The 24,052-nt window shown below is 44.7% G+C and overlaps 1 protein-coding gene across 2 annotated transcripts in view; it reads left to right on the top strand.

Moving 5' to 3' along the window:
* LOC101551817 (rho guanine nucleotide exchange factor 6) overlaps positions 1-24,052 on the top strand; it is a 149,374-nt gene that overhangs the window by 20,814 nt on the left and 104,508 nt on the right. Inside the window, exons 2-4 of one of the 2 annotated variants that reach the window (XM_055122345.1) lie at positions 7,041-7,125; positions 10,993-11,117; positions 13,793-13,994. In XM_055122345.1, the coding sequence (XP_054978320.1) occupies positions 13,796-13,994 (199 nt within the window). In that variant the 5' untranslated portion in view covers positions 7,041-7,125; positions 10,993-11,117; positions 13,793-13,795. Of the gene's footprint in view, positions 1-7,040; positions 7,126-10,992; positions 11,118-13,792; positions 13,995-24,052 lie in introns of those variants that run through there. The other variant, XM_055122346.1, reaches the window with a different exon arrangement.

The following is a 24,052-nucleotide window of genomic DNA, read 5'->3' on the forward strand; positions in this document are numbered from 1 at the left end:
AGTGCTGTGGAATCAGTAGATGGTAGCTGGAAGAGTAGTAAGACTAACTAACGGCAGGATATTTCAGCTGGTAGGGCACTTGCCTTGCATACAGCCAACCCGGGTTTGATCCCTGGCATCCCATATGGTCCCCCAAGCACCACCAGAAGTAATTCCTGAGTGTAGAGCCAGAAGTAACTCTTGAGCATTGCTGGGTGTCTTCCCCATAAAAAAGACTAACTCAGTGTTTCTGAAACTAGGTTTGGTGGAAGGGGTTTTTCCTGTGCTTCTTTGTTTTTGTCAGTTTGGGGAAAATGTCAAAATAGCTTGCATGTTGCAAATGAAAACTACCCCCAAGAATGTATTTTCAAAGGTACCAAAATATTAACTTCTGAGAAATGTGTACTGGAAGATCCCCAGTAGGTCTGTGTTAACACCTGGTGTTTAGTGGATGGAAAATAGGTTTTGCTGTCATTGTGGTGGTCCAAAATGGAAAAATGTGGGAAAACACTGAGAAATTAAATGCTTTGTCTGATTTTGGCTGCTGTTGTAGGATTGGACTTCACAATGGCTTTAAGTAAATACTTTCAAAAAATCTGAAATGAATTTTAATCCCTGTCCTCCTATGGCTTACCCAGAATAAACATTTTGTTATGGTTTTTGGTACTTCTCTCCCCTCCTCCACCGCACCTCCAGTTTGGGGACCACATCCAGCAGTGTTGGAGGCTATTCTTAGCTCTGTGCATGGGCTGGTCACTCCAAGTGGTGTTCAGGGACCATGTGGTCTCAGGGCTCAAACCCGTGGCTCCTATACACTCAGGGTACACTCAACCCATCAGCCTATCTCTCCAGCCCCGTTGTGGGTTCTTGCTGTTGAACTTGAGTCTTGCTTCAGCCCACTGGAGTAGTGAGACATTGAAATCACCTAGCAGTAGTATAAGAAACAAAGCTGTCTTAGTTTTGATTTTGGGGGCCATCCTCAGTGTTGCTCAGGCTTTACTCCTGGCCCTGTGCTCAGGGCCCACTCCTGGAGGAGCTTGGGAGACCATATGTGGTGCCGGGGATTGAACCTGGGTTGGCCATGGGACAGGCCAGCATCTTACTGTACCTGCTGTACTGTCACTCAGCCTGCTAGCATGTCTTTCTCAACTGTGTCAAAGTAGTGGTAAAGAGAGAAAACTGTTGTTCATCTAACCTTCATAGATTTCATTGGAATTACCCAGCTTGTTTCTGGCCCAGAATACATTATAGAGAAAATTCTGCTCATTTGGGACTGTTTCATCCTATCCTAATCAGGCCACTGTATCTTGCACAGAATATAAGAAAATGGACACCATCACTGTATTGTATTGGAAAATCAAATGCGGCATAAAGACATAAATTTGTATTACCCCTTTTCTGCCTTGTGGTTCTGGGGATCAAACCCAAAATCTTGCACATGCAAGGCAAGTGCTTTAATAGTGAGTTCTATCTGGCCTTGTGTTACTTTTTAATTATGTTTTGTTTTATTTTATTTTATTATCTTTTAGAGCAGCAAACATAGAAGGATGGATGATGGTAATACTTTATTTTGGCCTTTTAGATCACACTTGGTGGTGATCAGGGGTTTCTCCTGGCTCTGCACTCAGGTCAGGAATTACTTCTGGAAGTGCTAAGGGGACCATAAAGAGTGTTGGAGATCGTAGGCTAAACAAACCCTCTCCCCATTGTACAATTGCTCCAGCTCCTATTTTTTGTTTGTTTTTGGACCACACCTGACTGTGCTCAGGGGTTATTCCTGACTCTGCACTCAGGAATTACTCCTGGTGGTACCCAGGGAACCATATGGGATGCTGGGGATCGGGTCAGCCACATGCTAGGCAAATGCCCTACCTGTTGTACTATCACTGTGGCCCCCATGCATTATTTTTTTTAAAAAAAGAAATTCCCCCATTATCTTCTCTTTTTCCTGTTGTTATGACCTGGCTATGCAGCGGGGTGGTCACACAGCTTAGTTGCACACGTTTGTTTGCAATGCACTGAGATCACATGCCTGAATGATGATCAGTCACATATGGGGCAGGGCTGGGCATCACACTCATGGCCTCAAGCTTGTATGACAGAGCCTGTATTAAGTTTAATGAGTCCCAGTAATTTGCAGAGAGAGCATTTGCAGAAAGAGCATTTGCAGAGAGAGCATTTATTTGAATAAATGAGTAGTCGAGAGCAGTCCACAGCAGCTGTCCTGTGCTGACTACTCTTTCCCTGCTGGCCTTATGGACAAACCTCCATCCTCTGGCTGATTTCTCCCTCGCATTTTCCCAGGTGGGGCACCAGCGCCCTTATTTCTTCTCCATGCAAAACTTGCTCTCACACCTCCCATTTCACTAAGGCATAAAATGACTTGCTAGGAGCCGAAAGTGTTGCACTCCTTGCAAATAATATTTCCATTTTTTGCCACAACCAAGCTCAGGTGCCAGGAAGAAAAGTCTAGGGTGGAATTTGGGGGCTGGGGAGGATGTGGTGCGAGGAAGGGTGTTCCTGGTTATCTGTTCTTCCCACTGCTCTGCAGTCGTATCCTTTACGCACCGCCTTCTCCACTTGTCCCCGGAGGCCACTTCCGACTCCTTCTTGTGTAGTTTCTAGTGCTCATGGTGGAAGCGCTAATGTGTTGGGTTTTCTGAAAAGGGAACTGTGCACGGTGTAGGCGATGCCCCTTAAACTGATGCAATCTATACTTCCTTTTGTTCTTTGTCCCCCACCCCCTTTTTTGGCAGTACTAGAGATGGGATACAGGTTCTCCATGTGCAAAGCATGCACTCCATCCCTGACTGCCCCCCGACCCCCCGCACACCCTATTCTCATTGAAGCGCATTCACTTTTCTATGTTTGTTTTGTTTTGAGAGGGTTACACCTGGCACTGCCCAGGGATTTCTACTAGATTAGAATTTAGGGATCACTCCTTGTTGACGCTGGGGACCATGTGGTGTGCTGGGGATCCAGCCCTGGTCCGCCACGTGCAAGGCAAACACCCTACTGGTTGGATTACCTCTTTGACCCCCACCTCCCCTCTTTACCTCTTGATTCTCTGAGGCTGGCAAATCATCAGATTAACATCAGATAACTTTAAAAGAGGAAGAAAAACATGCCGGTGTAACACTTGGGTGGGGTGGCGTGATAACATACACCTCAGCTATGTTGAAGAGCTGTGAAACTAGACCCCTGAAACTTGTACAGTTGAGAAAACCACTGGTGCCTCAATTGAAGAAAAATAGCAACAGGAATGGGGGGATAGTTCCAAGGCCTGGAATAGAATGTATTTTGGTGGGGGAAAGGTCTTGGTCCTGCTCAACTGGAATCAGGGCTTACTTTTGACTATATGCTCAGGGATCGCTCATGGCAGTGCTCAGGGGACTGACCATATAAGGTGCCTGGGATAGAACCTGGGTCAGCCACATGCAAGGCAAATGTCTTAATCTCCATACTATCTTTCTGGTCCCTGGAGCGTATGTTTTTCATGCAGTTAACCTTGGTTTGATTCCTAGAACCATATGAACCCCAAAAACGGAGTTGGGAGAGACTCCCAAGCACTGTTGGATGTGACCCTGAAACAAATAAAACGGAGAAAGAAAAAATGATTGCTAAAAAGAAAACCTAATTCAACTGTACTCACAATTGAGAGATGTTTTGGAAAAAATGACAGTATATATGTTATTCTGGTTTCTTGTGTGTGTGTGGGTAGGTGGGGGCGTGTTTTGGGCCAGGCCCAGCAATATTCAGGGGCTATTTCTGACTCTTGGTTCGGATGTGACCCCTGACAATGCTCAGGGGACCAACTTTGCTGCAAGGGATTCAAACCAGGGTTCTGACAACAGCCATATGCAAGGCCTTACCTCATCAGTACCCATCTGTCCCTATATGTCGTTCTGTACCTGAGGAAAAGGTTCAAGGGTCTTCTTCTTTCAAAGGAAAGAGGGGCAGTTGATGGGAAGATAAAAAGGATCCCACGTCATTTAATTTCTTTAGGCAGTAAAAGGGAAAGTCATGGACTCTTTTTGGGTCTTTTAAGCCTCGGTCGATCTCAAAAATCAATCAAGATTATTTAGAAATAAGCCACATACCAGAGTGACACAGCTTGGGGTGATCTGCTGTGGGCCTCATTGATTCATTCTCAAAATCAGTCAAGGACCAGTGCAGGGAGTAGTGTCAGTGTTGCCTCTTATAAGAGATTCATTCACCTGGAGAAGGAGCAAATGTGAAAAGAAAGGGAGAGATTTATTTTTATCACAGCCGTGCTCTCGGGCTTTGCCCTCTGATAATAACTTCTGCCTATCTCTATCTCTACCACACATACCCAACACAAATACACACTTACACTCATGGTCATGGTCCCATTAGGAATTTCAGGTTGAAAACAAGAGAATTCTGACCTTGTTACTATTTGGACATCCAGGTTGTGATCAATTTCCCATTGATCAGGTTTAAGAGGGAATCAGTATCTCTTGACTTCCTGGGGCTAGAGCCTCTCTCTCTCTCTTTCTCTCTCTCTCTCTCTCTCTCTCTCTCTCTCTCTCGCTCACTCGCTCCCTGTTTCCCGCCATCCCTCCCTCACTCTGCCTTCCTCCCTCCCTTCCTCTGTTTCCCTCCCTCCCTCCCTCCTTCCCTCCCTTCCTCTCCCCTTCCATCCTCCCTCCCTCTCTTCCTCTCCTTCTCCCTCTCTCTCTCCCTCTCTCCCTCTCCCTCTGCCTCCCTCCTTCATTCTGCCTCTCTCCCTCCCTGTTTCAGTCCCTCCCTCCCTCCCTCCCTCCCTCCCTCCCTCCCTCCCTCCCTCCCTCCCTCCCTCCCTCCCTCCCTCTTCCTCCCCCTTTCTTTCTCTCCACCTCTTTCACCCCTTTCCTTCTCCCTCTCCCCATCTCTGTCTCCCTCTTTCTACTTCTCTCTCCCTCTCCCTCCCCCTACCTCCCTCTCCCTCCCCCTACCTCCCTCTCCCTCCATCCTCTCTCCCTCTACCTTCTCTCTTTCCCTTTCTCTTTCTCTCTCTCTTCTGTTTCCCTCCCCTCCCTCTCTTTCTCCCTCTCTCCCTCTCAGCCCCCCTCCCCGCCCCCACCTCTAAGTTCTGCTGCATCTTATTCCCCTGGCTTTTACTGAACAAGAACAACAACAAAAAACACCTTTTCGTTTATTCCTGTAAAACTGTGATTTTTAAATTGTAGCATTCAGAAACATATTTTTACTGCAGTACCATTTAACTCTCTAGTAATTATCCCTCATTAAAAGTATGTTAGTGTCTCATTTTTAGATATGATTGGGCTTTTGTTTGAGTGCAAAATATTCATTGAGTGAGTGAAGAGTAGAGTTGTGAATCCCGGAATAGGAAGACTGGTGTAGGCTCACATTTGCATGTGTTATCTGCATTGACCTCCCCCATTTGTGAAAAAAAAGGATATTGCATATTTCTTTTCCAGAGGGAGATTTGGGTTTACAAGAATGTATACACAAAGTGAAAAATGTGGACACCAGGAAACATGTGGGTTATAAAGGAAATAAATGGGAGCTGGGAGTGAGACTCAAGTGGAGTATTTGACTTGCATGTCCAAGGCTCTGGGTTTGATGTCCAGCACTGTATTTTTCCCTCACCCCAACACATATTTGCACCCACAGTACTGCAGTGTGTGGATCCCCCAACAATGAAAACATTGGAACAAATGGTCCTAGCTAATAGGCAGGACTTTTGAAACCTTAGATTCATAACTAGCCCTGCCCAAAGGGAAAGGTATATTTTATTCTGATCACCTCATTTTGAGGAAAAAGATGCACATTTCTTGACATCCTAGAATAAAATGTTTTTAAGAGAGGCATCTCTCTCCAGAAGGTGGGCATCTGGTTCCCTATAAATATGGATAGGGATATACATATTGTCTGTCAGATGAGTAGATTTGAGAATCCTTCTAGCTTCAAATAGGCATCTGCGAGACAGTCTCAATTTACTTTAATACACGAATACATCTCTTAAAAACGAACAATTCAATATTATTTGTAGCAATAGCGATGGGTACCTTCACTGATGACTGTAGCATTGCAGAATGATGGTCAAGATGGCAAAAGGAAACACATGGGGGTATTTTGGGAGGGGGACACACTCAGCAATGCTCAGGGCTTAGTCCTGGCTCTGCGCTCAGGAATCACTCCTGGCGGGCTCCAGGGACCATAGGGGGGTGCCAGGGACTGAAGTCAGGTCAGCTGCATGCAGGGCAAATGCCCTTCATGCTGTACTATTGCTCCGGGCCACACTCCGGCTCCTTGCTTACGGTGCTGTTGCAGAGAGCTGAGTAGTATCAGGAAGCCAGTCATCTGGGCCTGGAGGAATCCTGCCGCTCTGGCAGATAAAGGTTCCAATCCATAAAGATGAGTTGAGATGCACAAAGCAAAGCATCAGAAACTGGGGACTGAGGCTGGGAGCAAAAGGCAGACCTGGACAAAAAGCTTGCCAGTGTGGAATTGGGATCCCAGACAGCGGGGACCCAGTGGATGGCAGCAGGAGGGACATCACTGACAGTGTCCCTGCTTGGCCCAGATGATAAACTGCATGAAAACGTGTGGGAAGGTGCCATCTCCTTTGGGGACTGTCCAGAATATTCTGGAGGTGATAGGCATTGCTCTGTCTCTTAACGCATGTGTGTGTATTTCCGGTCACTGGGCTGAGACTATTGAAACGTTCAGGGTAGGAAATGGTCTGAGTGTCTTTGCGTTCCTGCTGGGCTGTGTGCCTCTCATTTCCTATGAGTGCTTTGCTCTGACTCACTGATGGCCTGCCACATGTCATTAGGCAGCTCAGCTGTTTTTATTTCTCCCAGAATGCATATAGGGATTAAGGCCCTGGGTTTTGCATTTTTGAGAGAGAAAGAGGGAGAGAGGGAGGGAGGGAGGGGGAGAGAGAAAAAGAGAGAGAGAAAGAGAGAGAAAGAAAGAGAGAGAGAGAGGAGAGAGGAGAGAGGAGTAAGTGGCCATTTGATAGTTGATAGTTGGGTTTATTGAGTTGAGTCCTGGCAGCATCTTACACTTTCAATTTTCCTTTCTCCTAGGTATTTGATCCCGATGACCTCTATTCCGGGGTCCATTTCTCCAAGGTTCTGAGCACTCTCTTGGCTGTCAACAAAGCCACAGAAGGTAAGTAGGCTTGTGCTTTTTGCATTCTGAACGACACGCTTGCTTCCTTGTGTTTCTGATTAGCTCAGGAGCCAACTATGGCCAGGGTGGTTGGATTAGTGCAAATTTTCCCCTTCTCTTCAAAGGAAACCCCCATGGATGTTGATGCCTTCAGTTGCTAGGGCTTATAAATTGATGATGCCTATCACAGATGTTCTTCCAATGCCTTTATCATCAGGGTGAGAGCACAGAGACTATAGAAGAGACAAGTAAGTCTAACAGTGCAGAAAAGGAAAAGACCAGTTCCCCTTTTCATAGAGTTTACAAAATATAGCCGTTGCTTCCGTTTCTCAGCTAGGAACTATTTTTTCTTATTATTTTATGTCTGTGTGAAGAATACCTCCTCACCTGAGTAATTTGGCACTAGAAATGCAATCTCAGGTTCATAGTGGAAGAAAAGATATATATATATATATATATATATATATATATATATACACACACACACACACACACTCACATTTTCTTATAAGTTGCAGAAGCTACCTTTTATTTGGCTTTTTTGGGTCACACCCGGTAATGCTCAGGGGGTACTCCTGGCTTTGCACTCCTGGTGGAGCTTGGAGGACCATATAGGATCAAACCCAGGTTGGCTGCATGCAAGGCAAATGCCCTACCTGCCGCACTATCGCTTCAGCTCCCCAAAACAGCTTATATCTAAGGCTTGGAGATATTTCACTTGGAAATATGTAATATAAATCATAGCTATGCAAGGAGAGTGCAGGTGGTAAACAGGACACAATTTTGCTCCTTGTATGAGAAGCAAAATCAGGGCATAAATATAGCATATTTCTGTTACATTTTTTTTTTTGCTTTTTTTGGGTCACACCCAGTGATGCTTAGGGAATACTCTTGGCTCTGTACTCAGGAATCACTCCTGATGGTCCTTGGGGGACCATATGGGATGCCAGGGATTGAACCCAGGTCAGTAACATGCAAGGCAAACACCTCTCTCTCTACTATTTTTAAAAATATTTTTATAGAGTTGTTCACAATAATTTATTACATTCAATATTTCAGCACCAATCCCACCATCATTACTTCCCACCACCATTATTCTGAATTTTCTTATCACTACCCAAGCCTGCCCCAAAGGCAGATGCTAAATAATTCATTTTTCATTGCTTGTTGTGAATAATCATAATCAACTAAAAATGATCCAAAAAGATTTCCTTAGAGGAAAGTCTGTGAAATTGGTGTATCTCACCTTTGAGCCATTAAGTCCCCATCACTAACATGTTATTACAGGTTAAGTCTTGTGTGCTAATCTATATGCATATTTTGATCAAGATTGGTTGCCTTCTACCTTACACCCCATCAAAAGTGGCGTGCTACTCTTGGTGTGCCAGTGGCGTAAAGTATGAGATGTCATGCAGCCGATTTCGTGGCTTTGTGCTGCAGGAATTCTAAAATTTTAATTAGGGTGCTAGAGCTGGAGTTAAATTTTTAACTGGATGGTGATTTTTAGGTCTGGAGGTATCTCTGCAGTGTGTTGCTCTCTTCCGAGATTCATTTGTGAGTTTCTGGATCATGGCAGTTAAAGCACTTATATGGTGGCCAGAGGCAGTTTGTGGGCGTGACTGCCAGGGACCGGGAAGCACAGGGAGATGATGGGGGAGGGGGCTCATTCCTGATTTCACATCCCCGCTCTACTATTGCTCTGGTCCAGTTTTGATGGTGCAGTGCTAGGGATTGAACCCAGGACCTCATCATGTGAAGGCAATGTGCTATACCACTGAATTATATCCCTAGTCTTATTATATATCATCTTCCGGGGGGCAGGGGGTGTCTTGGGACCACACCTGAAAGGCTCAGGGGCCATTTCCAGTTCTGTGCTTAGGAGTGGCTCCTGGTGGTGCTTGGTGGACCATATGGGGTGCTGGGGATTGACCCTGGGCTAGTCACACGCAAGGCAAATGCCTTAACCTCTGTCTATCTCTCAGATACAGTATTTTCTGCGCAGCTTATAGTAATCATCATAAACCTATAAAACTCTTCGAGAGTCTCTGTTTTGCTGAGTCATAGGCGGTCTCATCGATCTAGGAAACAAACCTGAAGAATATGTAACACAGATATGTAACAGAAATATGTTCTATTTATGCCCTGATTTTAATTCTGATACAAACCTTAGCCATTATTATTGGGCCCATATAATATATACATATATATGTAAATATATTTACTATATAAAATATGTTTCTATATACATATATTTTATTATTGAATCACTGTGATATAGACCCTTACAAAGGTCTTCATGATTAGGTTTCAGTCATACAGTGTTCCAACACCATCCCTCTGCCAACGTATATTTCCTAGCACCAGTGTCCCCAGTTTCCCTCCCATCACTTCCCTGCCAGCCTGTCTCTATGGCAGGCACTTTTCTTCTCTCTCTCTGTCCATATTATAGATTCAAGTTCAGACCCACCATTGCCCATCTGGAACATAAATGGCAAAGCTGGGGTTCAATCCTGTATCTGATCCCAAAGCCCCTCTGCCCAGACATAGATCTTGTGTTCCAAGTGTTGGAGAGACAACAGGCTGCATCCCGGCATTGCCAAGTGTCACCAAGTGAGTGCAGAACATGGGCTCCACCCTTGAGAAAATGTCCGTCTATTTAGGGACACTCAACATAGCCACCCGAGACAATTAGAGAACAGGAGTAGACAATATAACCCAGTGCCAGATAGGCTGGAGCCTCTAGGAAGCCATCAACTAATTATAGTTTTCATCAAAATAGCTGTATATAATAGCAATACATGTAAAAATAATTCCCCAAAGTTGTTCTTTTGCTATTTAAGAAAAAGAATCCATTTGAGCTATTGGAAGGCGTATAGCAGAGAGCACAGCTAATTCAAGTAACTATATTTAAACACACAACTCTCCAGTTCTAGGCAGGGATGATCATGTAATTCTAACATTATGCCATACAAATTATATGTTCCTTTGCCAAACTCTCCTAGCAACTTTTACAGTCTTTTCCCTTTCCATAGATATTTATAAAATAAGAGAAGGTGAAAGTTAAAACCCGCAGCATCAAGCAAATTACTTGGATACTGGGCTTGTCGCCTAGGGAATGTTTGGGCTTGAGACTTTTGCAGTTTATATTTTTTAAAAATAAATGGAGAGGAAAGGGAAGCCTCATTTGAATTTGTCAAGAAGCCAGCTTCTCTCAGCTACTCAGCTGACTGAAAAGTTCCAACTCCAATGCTGGTCTGATCAAGTTTCAGAAGGTTTCCAGGCATAAGAGATTTTGGAGCTGAACTTTTAGAAAGGAGTCTCCTGTTGGGATTGCTTCTTTCTCTGATGTCTGATTTCTCTGATTCCCTGCTTCTCTTTCCCCTTGCCCCTGTCCCCGAGTCCAAGGCAAGATATTCCTTATATGTACCATATAGCTGAGTGCGTGTGAGTAAGAAAAGACTCTGGAGTTATGTACCCAAAAACAAAGACAGAAATTTGAAACATTTCAAAAGTAATAAGAGCCACAAACAGCTGTTTGGTACCCAATATAGTTCTGTCTTAGAGAACAGGACATATACTGCGACGGGTTCAGGCGGGAAGAGTTGTAGGGCGATGGGTTAAGAGAAAATGTGGTTCTGTCGCTGTTTTTCATTCTACTGGAGAGCAATGGCCAGTAAGGCTAAGAAAAAGTTGGTGGCCAAGAAGGGGGAGTTGGGGGCAGGGGGTGAAGACTCATTGGCCTGTTCCTGCTGGCAACAGTGAGAATTGTGACCAGGTCGCGTTTGCTCAGGTCCCGTGAGAGAGTGTGTGTGTTTTCCTGACATGAACACTTGGTTCCCTTTATCAAGCCTTTTCCTCTTTTCGCAGATCAGCTCACAGAGAGGCCATGTGCGCGCTCCTCTTCTCTTAGTGCCGCTACTCCGGCTCAGACTACCCCCCAGGGAGCCGTTTCCAGCACACCTCCCGGGCCACCCGGACACTCCAAGGCAGCGGTAAGTATGATCCCTGAATTCCCTGCCTCACCAAAGGTCTAAATGCTCCTGACTGCCTCTCCCTCTGTAGGATAAAGACATCCTCTTGGCTTGGGGCAACACTGAGCAAATGAATTATTACTGTTATTTTTATTTAGTTAGTTATTTGTTTATTTATTTATTTAATGATGTGGGGGAACCATACCCAGGGTGCTCAGAACAACTTCTGGCTCTGTACTCCCGAGATCATTCGGTGCCAGGGATCAAACCAAAATTTTCTGTCTGTAAAGCATGTGCCCACTGAAATATCTCTGCAGTCCCAGCAAATGAATTTTTAAAATATATGCATATATACATAAATATGTGTGTCTATCTCTCTCTCTCTCTATATATATATATATGTATATATATATGCTTTGGGGTCATATCTGGCTGTGCTCAGGGCTCACCCTGGGCTCTGCATTCAGGAATCCATTTCTAGTGGCGCTGGAGGGGGGACATGAGGTGCCAGGAAATAACCTGAGTTGGCTCTGTGCAAGGACAGTTGCAGTGCTTTACTGTTTGTATTATGTCCTATGAATTTTAAACTTAGACCCTCCAATCAGGCTCACCCCCAGAATAAATCAAAACCGAGTGGGGCAGAGGGAGTGAAAATTGGGGTGGGAATCCCAAAGTTCTGTCTCTAAAGCAAATTCTTTAAGATGTTATGCAAATATGTCCTATGACTACTTCTTGATGCTGGTTTGCTGTTCCTTTCCCCACCACTGTTTACTTAGGGGAACTAAAGTACTACCCAGGGCACATAGTGGGCAGTTGCTGTCTGAGATCTTAGTTGCTGTCAGCATTGCTATTGTCATTCTTTTCCTTTTTGTATTTCTACTGAGCCTTTATTGACTTCCTATGTCTAAGCTATCCAGTAGTCTTTGCATTTGGTCTTCATTGCAGCTATTATTACTATTACTATGATGATGATTATTATTTTAATTATGGGCTGGAGCTATAGCACAGCGGTAGGGCATTTGCCTTGCACGCGGCCAACCCGGGTTCAATTCCTCCGTCCCTCTTGGAGAGCCTGACAAGCTACTGAGAGTATCCTGCCCGCACGGCAGAGCCTGGCAAGCTCCTCATGGCATATCCAATATGCCAAAAGCAGTAACAACGAGTCTTAAATGGAGATGTTACTAGTGCCTGCTTGAACAAATCGATGAGCAATGGGATGACAGTGATACAGTGATTATAATTATATTTTGGTTTTAGGGTCACACCTGGCAGGATTTAGGGCCTACTCCTGGCTCTGTGTTCAGGGATCACTCTTTGTCCTGCTCTAATGATCATCCGTGGTGCTGGGGGTGGAACCCGGGTCAGTAGCATGCGAAGCAAGCACCTTACACCTTGTACTATATCCCCAGCCCTGTGTTGTTGTTTTTGCTGTTTTTTTTTTGGTGGGGGCATATCTTGCTGTGCTCAGGGCTTATTCCTGCTCTGTGCTTCGGGTCATTCCTGAGGGGGTTCTCCCGACAGGGGTGCCAGGGATTGAACCCAGGTCGGCTGGATGCCAGGGAAACACCCTACCTATTTTACTATCACTCCAGTTACTATGTTGTGTTTTGTGTTCATGTTCTGTGCTTTGTTTTTTTACTTCCTGACCACACCTGTTTTTTTTTTTGGTGTTGGTGTGTGTGTTCTGTGTTTGGTTTTGTCACTTTTTGACCACATCTGACAATGTTCCAGGCTACTTGTGGCTCAGCATGGGGGGACTATGTGATACTGGAGATCCAACTCAGGGCTTCTCCATACAAAACATGCATTCCTCCCCTTTGAACCATCATCCCTGCAATAGTTTATTTATTTTTGCTTCTGGGGTCACTCCTGTCGATGCTCAGGGGTTACCGGGTCAGCTATAGGCAAGGTAAATGCCCTACTTGCTGTACTATTTATTGCTCTGCCCCCTGCAACAGTTTATCTAATTAATAATATTTATTTAGTTTGTTTTATTTTGGGGCCACACCTGAAATGCTCAGGGGATACTCCTGGCTTTGAACTCAGGAATCACTCCTGGCGTTGCTCAGGGAACCATAAGGGATACTAGGAATCAAACCTGCATTGACCACATACAAGGCAAGTGCCTTACCGGCTGTGCTTTCTTTCTGACTCCTACAGTAGGAGTTTCATTTGGGAGGCATCTACCATCTTCTGCTCTTTTGAGATCCTTATTCCCATCGAAAACCACCCACTTGCTCAAAGCAGTCATGAGTTATTACTTCTGAAGCACTGAAATTCCTTCTAAAGTGCTTTGGAGATCTTAGATCCCTTGGAGAATCTGATCATCATTAAGCTTCCACGCCTTCTCAGTTTTCTCATATTGAACCTAAAATCTTCTGCGTTTAAACTTTCAGGGTGTGTCTTTGGTAAAGACCGAGTGAGCAGATCAGCTTCTCTGAAACACCCCGGCCCATGTTAAGAACTGCCAACGTTGGTCAATCTGGGGTTATATGATCTCTGATGTGACTAAGTCCTAGCCAGATCGAGATTTTCTTAGTAATTTGGAGGCAGGATACAATTTTCCAGAAGCTTAGTATCTAATTTTGGTCATATAATCATGTAAGATGCTGTGTGCTCAGTAGAAGAGGTTTATCACTTGGTTTTGTTTCCTTGTTAGAAGAGTGCTTAATCAGGCATGGCTTTTGTTTCTCTAGGAGATGACGGAAAACGGAAGTCATCAGTTGATAGTCAAGGCAAGATTCAACTTCAAGCAGACTAATGAAGATGAGCTGTCAGTCTGTAAAGGGGACATCATTTATGTCACTAGAGTTGAAGAAGGAGGCTGGTGGGAAGGCACATTGAATGGGCGAACAGGCTGGTTCCCGAGTAATTATGTTAGGGAAATTAAATCCAGTGGTAAGTGAATCTTTTCAACGTCTCTTTGAATGTTGTTTGGTTGTTTCTTGGTATTTCTACTTGAAAATCTTGTCATTGTAATTGGTTAACAGAAATTGTTTATACTTGTATGTGTGTGTCAAAAATATGACTAGAACAGAACTGGGAAAAATCTGTGACAAGATATTTTGAAATGAAGTTGTATTTGAATTATATCAAGGCAGCCAAAAGCTAAAAAAGCAAAGGAATGCAGAGCTCAGACAACTGTTCAACCTTAACTATGTTCCTCTTTCTGCTTACTAAATCTAGCACATGAGATAGAGAACATCATTCTTCCTGCTACTCTAAGAAACACCGAAGCAGAATATAAGAATAAGAGAGGCCTTAGTCTAGCTTCCCTGCTTTTTAACAAATTTGTTTTGGGACCACAACCAGTGATGCTCAGGGTTTGGTCCTGGCTCTCCACTCAGGAATCACTCCAGGCAGTGCTCAGGGGGTCATATGGGGTGCTGGGGATTGAATCTGGGTTGACTGTGTACTACATATATGTCTTACGCACTGAACTATATGTCTGGCTTCTTCCCTACCTATTTTTTAAGCTCTAAAGTTTTTAAGTGACTTGAGAGTAAATGCCTCAGAGATATGTTCACGATCAAACAAGCAAAGGGCTTCTGGAAGCTATTTGGCCACTTGGATTATGAATAAAATTGCCCTTTACTCAGTGTACTTCAGCTCCTTATTTTATTTTTTTTAATTAAAAATTTTTTTAAATGAATCACCGTGAGATACAGTTACAGATTCACAAACCTTCGTGTTTACATTTCAGTCATACAATGATTGAGTACCCATCCCCCACCAGTGCCCATTCTCCACCACCAATGATCCCAGTATCCCCACCACCACCTGCACCCCATCCTCCGCGCCCCGCCTGTGTGGCAGGGTATTCCCTTTTGATCTCTCTCTCCTTTTGGGTGTTGTGGTTTGCATTACAGGTATTGAATAGCCATCAAGGTTTGGTCTATGGTCTACTTTCAGCTCGCATCTCCCATCCCAAGCGGGCCCTCCAAGCACCCTTTACTTGGTGGTCCTTTCTCTATCTGAGCTGCCTTTTCCCCCAGCATGTGAGGCCGGCTTCCAAGCCATGGAGCAATCCTCCTGGTACATATCTGAAATATTCTTGGGTGTAAGTCTCTCATTCTGTTACTTTATATTGCACAAATGAGTGCAATCTTTCTATGTCTATCCCGCTCTTTCTGACTTATTTCACTTAGCATGATACTCTCCATGCTGATCCACTTACATGCAAATTTCATGACTTCATCCTTTCTAACAGCTGCATAGTATTCCATTGTGTAGATGTACCAAAAGTTTCTTTAACCAGTCATCTATTCTCAGGCACATGGGTCTTTTCCAGATTCTGGCTATTGTAAACAGTGCTGCAATGAACATACACCCAGAGAATCAAATCTAACCAGCCTCTACTAGTCTCTCTAGAGCTTTCTTGGCTAATTTGCTTTATGTTCTTTCAGTAAGTAGGCCCCACTTAGAGTGCCAGACCATCTCTGATACACAAAAACATGTCACCATAAAGATAAAATCTTGCTCAGTTATTTACATCTCTTCACTTCTCAAATTTCTTTACCTAAGAAGTCCTTGAAGTGATTGGTTCCTCAGTATATTTTTTCTTTTCTAATTTTCATTATTGCCTTTACAGTGCTTCCAAAGGATCATTATTTTTAAAATTAATGCTATTAATAAAAGTATAGACTCACTAAAGATAAATCAAAGCATTCCATAAATATATAGCACTGTAGCACTGTTGTCCCATTGTTCATCGATTGGCTCAAGCGGCACCAGTAATGTCTCCATTGTGAGACTTGTTGCTACTGTTTTTGGCATATTGAATATGTCATGGTAGCTTGCCAGGCTCTCTCCTATATGCATTCTATATACATCTCTTTTGTTCACTGATGAGCTACACTGGCTACAGTGGTTCGAACAGGTTATACCATTTAGTCTTGGTGGGTCATAAGCTCTGCCATCTAGGTCTGGGCTCTTGTCACATGATATTTGCACCACAATGAAGTAGCCTTTCTTAAAATTTGTCTCCTGTGGGAAGCCAGTCCTGACTGTATTCTCTCTAATTTAAGGACTCACATGGCAACTGCCATTGACCAACTATGTCTAACATGAGAGTCAGACCTCCAGAGAGCTGTCTGCCTTCTCAATGGAGAGATTTCACTTAAAGTACAAGGCATTTACATACTATGCCAAAGTGATTTATTGGTAGGGGGGATCCATACCACAACAATATAATCATACAATTTAACTGTCGGTAAACTTGGGGGAGGGGTTCAAACAGTTAGGAGGAGGCTCAGGAGTCTGGCATGCTGGTAGGCAGTGACGTAGTCACAAACGGTTCGATTCTCAGACAGAAAGTCACTGGCAACTGTGTTAATGTCTGGAGAAGGACCCATTAATTTGAAGATTCACCAACACTTAAACCTGAGGTGTGTACTCTCATAACTTTGTCTTTCAGCTCACTCTCTCTCTCAGTGTGTGTGTCTGTCTTTCTCTCTCTCTCTCTTTCTCTATTTTGGAGATGTACCCATATCTCAATCTGAGGTGTGTGCTCTCATATCCTTGTCTTTCAGCTCCATGGCTCACTCTCTCTGCCTCTCTCTCACTCTGTGTCTTTCTCATTCTCTCTTTTGGAGATGCACCCATATATCTACCTGAGATATTTTCTCTTGTCTCCCTGCTCCCAGAAGTCCATGTTCTCTCTTGAACACATCTATCTCTGTCTCTCTCTCATACTCTCCATTTTGGTCTCTTTCTCGTGCATTCTGTCTATCTTGGGAGCTCCACCTACATCTCAACCTGAGATGTGTACCCTTGGCTTCTATCAGTCTCCAGGAGTCCCATTGTTTCTCTCTTTCTCTCTTCCTCTCTCTCTTATTCTCTCTTTTTTTATTTTTTGGGTCACTCATGCTCAGGAATTACTCCTGGCTCTGCTCTCACGAATTATTGATGGCCATGCTCAGGGAACCATATGGGGTGTCAGGGATGGAATTCGGGTTGGCAGTATGGAAGGCAAGCATCCTATGCACTGGACTATTGCTCCAGCCCTGATCATGTTTCTCCTGTGTATGCGCACATGTTCTCCTAATAATTGTCTAAAACGATTTTGTTTCAATAAAAATGGGAGAAGGCTTCAGACCTACAGATGTGGAGTCTAGAGGATTTTTCAAATTAGCCCAATTCAGGACCCATTGCCATACAATCATTCAGAGATATTTCACCAGGACACCAGTTAATTATAATTTTGTGTGGCCTCTTGACACAAGTAGTCTTGGCACAGTTAGTTTTGGGGCGGGGTTGGGGCACACTTTGTAATGCTCAGGGTTTACGCAGCCAGGAATCACTTGTGGTGCTTGGGGTGATGGAGCTTGAACCCGGGTCAGCTGTGTGTAAGGCAAATGCCCTACCTGCTATACTATCATTTCAACCCCAGGATTTAATTGGTTCTTACCTTTTTTCTGTCTACCAGTGTTTTTATAAATCAGTGGCTTCTGTTACTGAGAACTTAAGGCACTCTACCACAGCTGCCATTACAGTAGATTCATTGGGATCACTGTAGTATCGGCATATGTAACACCAGGTAGCCCTTAAAGTATCCCACACAAATTTCAAGGATGCATCTGGAAAGCTGAGGCCAGCTGAGTCTGGAAGGCATCTCAGATGGATTTACTTCAGTGCCTATAGTTACACTGTTTTCTCAGGTGTGCAATTAGGACTCCCTATCCATTTTATTTAGATGCAGGCTGGCAAACCTCTTTTTTTGGTGGGGGAGGGGTCACACCTGCCAGTGCTCTGGGTTTACTCCTGGCTCTGTGCTCAGGGGACTGTATGGAGTGCTGGGGATCAAACCCAGGTCGGCTTTATGCAAGGTGAATGCCTACCCGCTCTACTATCACTCAGGTTCCCCAGCTTTTATCTTTTCTCACCTTTTGTATGTCTTTGGAACCAAGTGATTGAAAGGATGTCTCTATTTTGATTGCCTACCCCTTTTCCCTCAGTTGTGTTCATTATAAACCAATACCTATAACGGACGAGAGCTGCATTAAGAAGGGCATCAATGAAAAGGGTTTAAGTCAAAGACAGTCTGTGGCTTAGAAAGATATTTCTAGTGTCCATGTGGGAGCCAGATTGCAGGGAAGTGGTGTGGGTAACCAATGAGGATGTGGGGGAAGCAGTAGAGACTAGTGCCAAGGCAGTCATCTGAATAACAGGCGATCCACATGGCCCTTTGCAGCAGTAGAGAGGAAGGGAAAGTGGACGGATGCAGTAGATACTGCTGGACTTGTATCGAGAATACTTGCTGCTGATTAATTCTGCAGAAAGGGGTAAAGGTGAGAATAAGTCCCAAGTTTAGAAGACCATCTTTTAGAAAGTGGTTTATTTATTTTGAGACTTGGGGTCACATTCAGCCATGTTCGGGGTGATTCCTGTCTCTGTGCTCAATAGTAACCCTTAGTGGTTCTTGGTGGATGATAGTGTGATGCTAAGGACTGTTCTGTGTTTTTTTTGGGGGGTCACACCCGGTGATGTTCAGGGGTTACTCCTGGTGGTGCTCAGGGGACCATATGGGATGCTGAGGATCGAACCTGGGTCAGTTGCATGCAAGGCAAATGCCCTGCCCACTGTACTATTGCTAAGGCCTCTGTGCTAAGGATTGTGCCAGAGATTGAACTGGAGTGGGTCAAATTCAAGGCAAATTCAAGCGCTTTACCTAGTGGGCCAGCTCTCCAGCTCTAATGGGCTGGCAAGCTCCTAAAGGATACCCAGTCTTACCCACCTAGCCTGCTAGCCAAGGTTCTCTGCCATAGCTAGGCTCCTGGGCCCTGTTCTAGGCACTGCTGAGGCTAAGAAACCTATGACAAGACATGAACCTTTACCCAAGTGATATTTTGAGAGAATCACTTTCGCTGCTGAGATAATCATGGGCAAACCCAGGGCACGGCTCCTGTGCTCTTCATGTGGATTTTTTTTTCTTTTTGGGTCACACCCGGAGATGCACAGGGGTTACTCTTGGCTCTGCACTCAGGAATTAACTCCTGGCGGTGCTCGGGTGACCATATGGGATGCTGGGAATCGAACCTGGGTTGGTCACGTGTGAGACAAACTCTCCAGCACCCCCCACCTCTTTCAGTTTTATATTTGTTACCAAGAGTGGTTAAGGAATTTCTCTTAGGACTTTATTTTAAAATTTTCCGGGCAAAATTTCCATGGGAGAAAATATTGCGGACCTTGGCAGATAATACAAAGGGCTGGAGCACAAGTCTCACATGTGGAGGCCCAAGAATGAACCTGGCATTGCATGACTCCTGGACTACCATTGGCAGGTCCACGGCACTGCTGGGCCTGAGCAGGCTGGATCATTGAACTGTCCAGCCTGAAGAGCCAGGCCGAGCGTCACCATTAATGGCCCCCATACCCCCTGAGCACTGCTTGTGAGCCCCCTTCCACAAAAAAGAACTGAAGAATACATTGAGGCATGTATGATCAGGATGGGTTTTTTGGTTGTTGTTGGTGGTTTTTTTTTGGGGGGTCACACCAGGCAGTACTCAGTGCTTACTCCTAGCTCTGTGCCCAAGGATCACTCATATATATATTAATGAATCACCGTGACATACAATTACAGACTTACAAACTTTTGTGATTACATTTCAATCATACAGTGATCGAGTACCCATCCCTCCACCAGTGCCCATTCTCCACCAGCAGTGTTCCCAGTATCCCTCCCTTTGCCCCCCACCCCCTCTCTGCCTCTGTGGCAGGCACTTTTCCTTTTACACTCTCTCTCCTTTTGGGTGTTATGGTTTGCAATATAGGTAGAGAGTGGCCATCATGTTTGGTCTATAGTCTACTTTCAGATGCATCTCCCATCCTGAGTGAGACCTCCAGGCATCATTTACTTAGTGGCACTTTCTGTATCCCAGCTGCCTTTCCTCCAGTATGTGAGTCCGGCTCCATGATTCTTCTGGCCCTTATCTCTATTATCCTTGGGTGTTAGTCTCCCATTCTGTTACTTTATATTCCACAAGTGCTGTAGTGATGGCGCAGTGGGTAGTGCGTTTGCCTTGCACGAGGCTGACCTGGGTTTGATTCCTCCGTCCCTTTCGGAGATCCCGGCAAGCTACCAAGAGTATCTTGCCCGCACGGCAGAGCCTGGAAAGCTACCCATTGCATATTCAATATGCCAAAAACAGTAACAACAAGTCTCACAATGGAGATGTTACTGGTGCCTGCTCGAGCAAATCGATGAGCAATGGGATGACAGTAACAGTGATATTCCACAAATGAGTGCAGTTATTCTATGTCTGTCCCTCTCTCTGACTCATTTCACTTAGCATGATAGTCTCAAATGTTCAAGGATCACTCTTAATGGGGGTTGAGGAACCACATGGGGTGCTGGGGGTCAAACCTATGTTGGCTGCCTGCAAGGCAAGCACCCTGCTGGCTGTACTCTCTCCAGCACCGAGGCAAGTATGATCAGACAGATATTTTGTTTGTTGTTGAGTCAAAGCTGGCGGTGCTAAGGGCTTACTCCTGGCTTTTAGCTCAGGGATCACCCTGGTCATGCTCAGGAGACCATATGTGGTGCCGGGAATCAAACCTAGATTAGCCACATTCAAGCCATGTTCAAGTCTTCCTGCCATACTATCTCCCCACCTCTAGAACAGATATTTTATTTTTCTTTTTGGGTCACACCCAGCGATGCTCAGGGGTTACTCCTGGCTTTGCACACAGGAATTACTCCTGGCGGTGCTTGGGGGACCATATGGGATGCCGGGGATCGAACCTGGGTCAGCCGAGTGCAAGGCAAACGCCCTACCCACTGTGCTATCATTCTGGCCCTTAGAGCAGCTATTTTAAACAATTCTTGTTTTTTAATTTTTTTTTGCAGCTCATTCCATTACAGGTCATTACATCTTTAACTTCTTACTAGGTGTGGATATCAAATGAGGAGGATTAGGTACATAGCTAATTAAATTTATATTAAGGCAAATTAAGAAAGGACTCTTCCACCTCATTATAAACCCGAACTAGGATTGCGCTTTATATTTAGATTTCCTGTTTTAATCCCCTGGGTCCATCACATACATATTTTGAATCTTGAGAAACTAGCTGTTCCTAGATTTCTCTTTGTCCTTTCACCCTCAGCAAGCCGCAGGAATATTTTGTCAAGAATGGGGGATGGTCAGAAGTGAACTGAAAAGCAGTCTTTACTTCAGGATCAAGAAGGGTTTTTTTTTTAACATGGAAGATTTATTTTGAAAGATTTCTAATTACCGAAAGGTATTTCAATAAACATTTCAGTCATACAATGATCGTTTACCCATCTCTCCACCAGTGCCCATTCTCCTCCACCAATGTTCCCAATATCCCTCCTACCACCCTCACCCCATCCCCTACCACCCTACCCTGCTTCTGAGACAGGGCACTCCCTTTTGTTCTCTCTCCTTTTGGGTGTTGTAGTTTGCAATATAGACCAAACAGGATGGCAAATCAATACCTGTATTGCAAAGCAGGGTTTTTTTTGATGGGGGGGTGGGTTGGGCCACATCTGGGGGTACTCAGATGCTATCCCCAGCTTGGTGCTCCTGTGCTTGAGGGTTGCTCCCAGTATTTCTGGGGGACCCTGTGGTGCCAGACATCGAACCGGCATCAGATCCATGCAAGGCAAGCGCCTTAATTTCTGTACCATCTCTCCAGCAGCCCCCCCCCCAAAAAAAAAGAGCTCTTAGGGATATGTTTGGGTGACATTGCTGTCATTATGCCAAATAACCCACTTGGATTCTTCATTACACTGTTTTTTTGGGGTACTTATCAGATAGGATTGGCTGATGTTCTTATTGTCTAAGGTTTTTTTTTTTTTTTTTTTGCTTTTTGGGTCACACCCGGCAATGCACAGGGATCATTCCTGGCTCATGCACTCAGGAATTACCCCTGGCGGTGCTCAGGGGACCATATGGGATGCTGGGATTCGAACCCGGGTCGGCCGCGTGCAAGGCAAATGCCCTACCCGCTGTGCTATCGCTCCAGCCCCGTCTTATTGTCTAAGTTTAACCACCAAAATAAAGGCTTATGTATTCATGTTCATTCTGGTGAGGTCACTGTGAACCAATCTTTGGAACAGAACTTGTCTCGTATATTTTGTCCTGCATTAATCTGACACATTCTTTCTATGCATGTGGTGGATTGTGGGTTTCAGAGAGAACTTAATATAGTCAGCAGAGACTGGATGTGAATGCGGGACAAAGACGAGTTTGAGGCAAGAACCAATTATGTGATAAAGGGATATCTTCTCAGTACCTATATTGCAAACCATAATGCTGAGAGAGAGAGAGAGAAGAGGCAGATTGGTGGGGTGGCGGGAGGGAAACTAGGGACATTGGTGGTAGGAAATGTGCATTGATGAAGGTATGGGTGTTAAAATATTGTATGACTGAAATCCAATCATGAACAATTTTGCAACTGTGTATCTCATGGTGACTCAACTAAAGAAAAGATTTTGAAAACAGAACCTGTACCAGAGGCTGGTGTAGGTGCTTTCACCCTTGGCACCCCCACCCCACCCCGCCTCTGTGGCAGGGCATTCCCTTTTGCTCTCTCTCTCCTTTTGGGTGTTGTGGTTTGCAATAGAGGTATTGAGTGGCCATCATGTTCAGTCTATAATCTACTTTCATCCCGCATCTCCCATTCGAGCGGGGCCTCCTAGCACCATTTACTTGGCCGTCCCTTCTCTCTCTGAGCTGCCTTCTCCCCCAGCATGAGAGAGCGACTTCTAAGCTGTGGAGTAATCCTCCTGGTACTTATCTATACTATTCTTGGGTTTTAGTCTAGCATTCTGTTACTTTATATTCCACAAATGAATGCAATCTTCTATGTCTGTCCCTCTCTTTCTGACTCATTTCACTCAACATGTTGGTGGTCCATTCTTGAGTTGCTATTGTAGCCTTGTCCTTGCATTCCTTGTGCCTTCCTTTCTTAGATCCATCAGTGCTTGAGCCTGGAATTTTGCATCTGAGTGTCCTCCCTAGGTGCCTGAGATGGGTCTTTTTTCTCAAAGGCCTCCATGCCTTTGGTCTGGTTTCAGTTTCTTTCTATTTATTTTTTCGGCTTTTTGGGTCACACCTAGAAATGCTCAGGGGGTACTCCTGGCTCTGCAATCAGGAATCACTCCTGGCGGTGCTTAGGGAACTGAACCCGGGTCAGCCGCATGTAAGACAAATGTCCTACCTGCTGTATTATTGCTCTGCCCCCTAGTTTCAGTTTCAGACACAGTTTTCCCTTACGCATATATCAGCCCCACCCCACTCCACCCTACCCCACCCCATTACTGCCTGTAAAAATTGCAGCATCAGTGATGTTGGGAGAAAGGCTGTCAGCTAGGTAAAACACAGACGGGGCATATTCGGGGACAAAGCAACAGAGGAAGCTGGCAGAATACCTTTATGGTAGTAGTCATCTGCACTTTTAGGGGCTCGCCTTGGACCACTCTCATTCAAGACCTTGGAAAGACAGCCTCCCTGTTAGTTCTACAGAAAAAGAAAACCGCATGAGAGCACAGTGTCTTATGGGTTCTGTAGTTTTTGATCTGCGTGTGCAACTCTAGCCTCCTGACCTCATTGAAAGAGGGTTCCGAATATTAATGGTGACAAGGGAAGACACTCAGCATTCTGTTAGTCACCATTATGTAAGACGCTCACTGTAGCTTTTTTGTAGATGACTCTTAATTGAATTGAAGAAGTTCCTTTTTATTTCTTCCCCCCCCCCCCGTCTTTATGGGAATCGTTCTTTCCTAAACCTGTGTAGAATTTTGGTAAGTGCTTTCCCCACATCTTTTAACATTATAGTTTTTCTTTAAAATGAAAACAAAGTTCTACCAGAGCCTTAAATATCTTGGATACTAACCCATTATCTGATGGGTATTGGGTACATAGTTTTTTCCCATTTCGTGGGCTGTCTTTGTATCTTGCTCACCATTTCATTTACGGTACAGAAGCTTTTTA

Source organism: Sorex araneus, chromosome X (genome assembly GCF_027595985.1).
Source record: "Sorex araneus isolate mSorAra2 chromosome X, mSorAra2.pri, whole genome shotgun sequence".
Classification (NCBI taxonomy): Eukaryota; Metazoa; Chordata; class Mammalia; order Eulipotyphla; family Soricidae; genus Sorex; species Sorex araneus.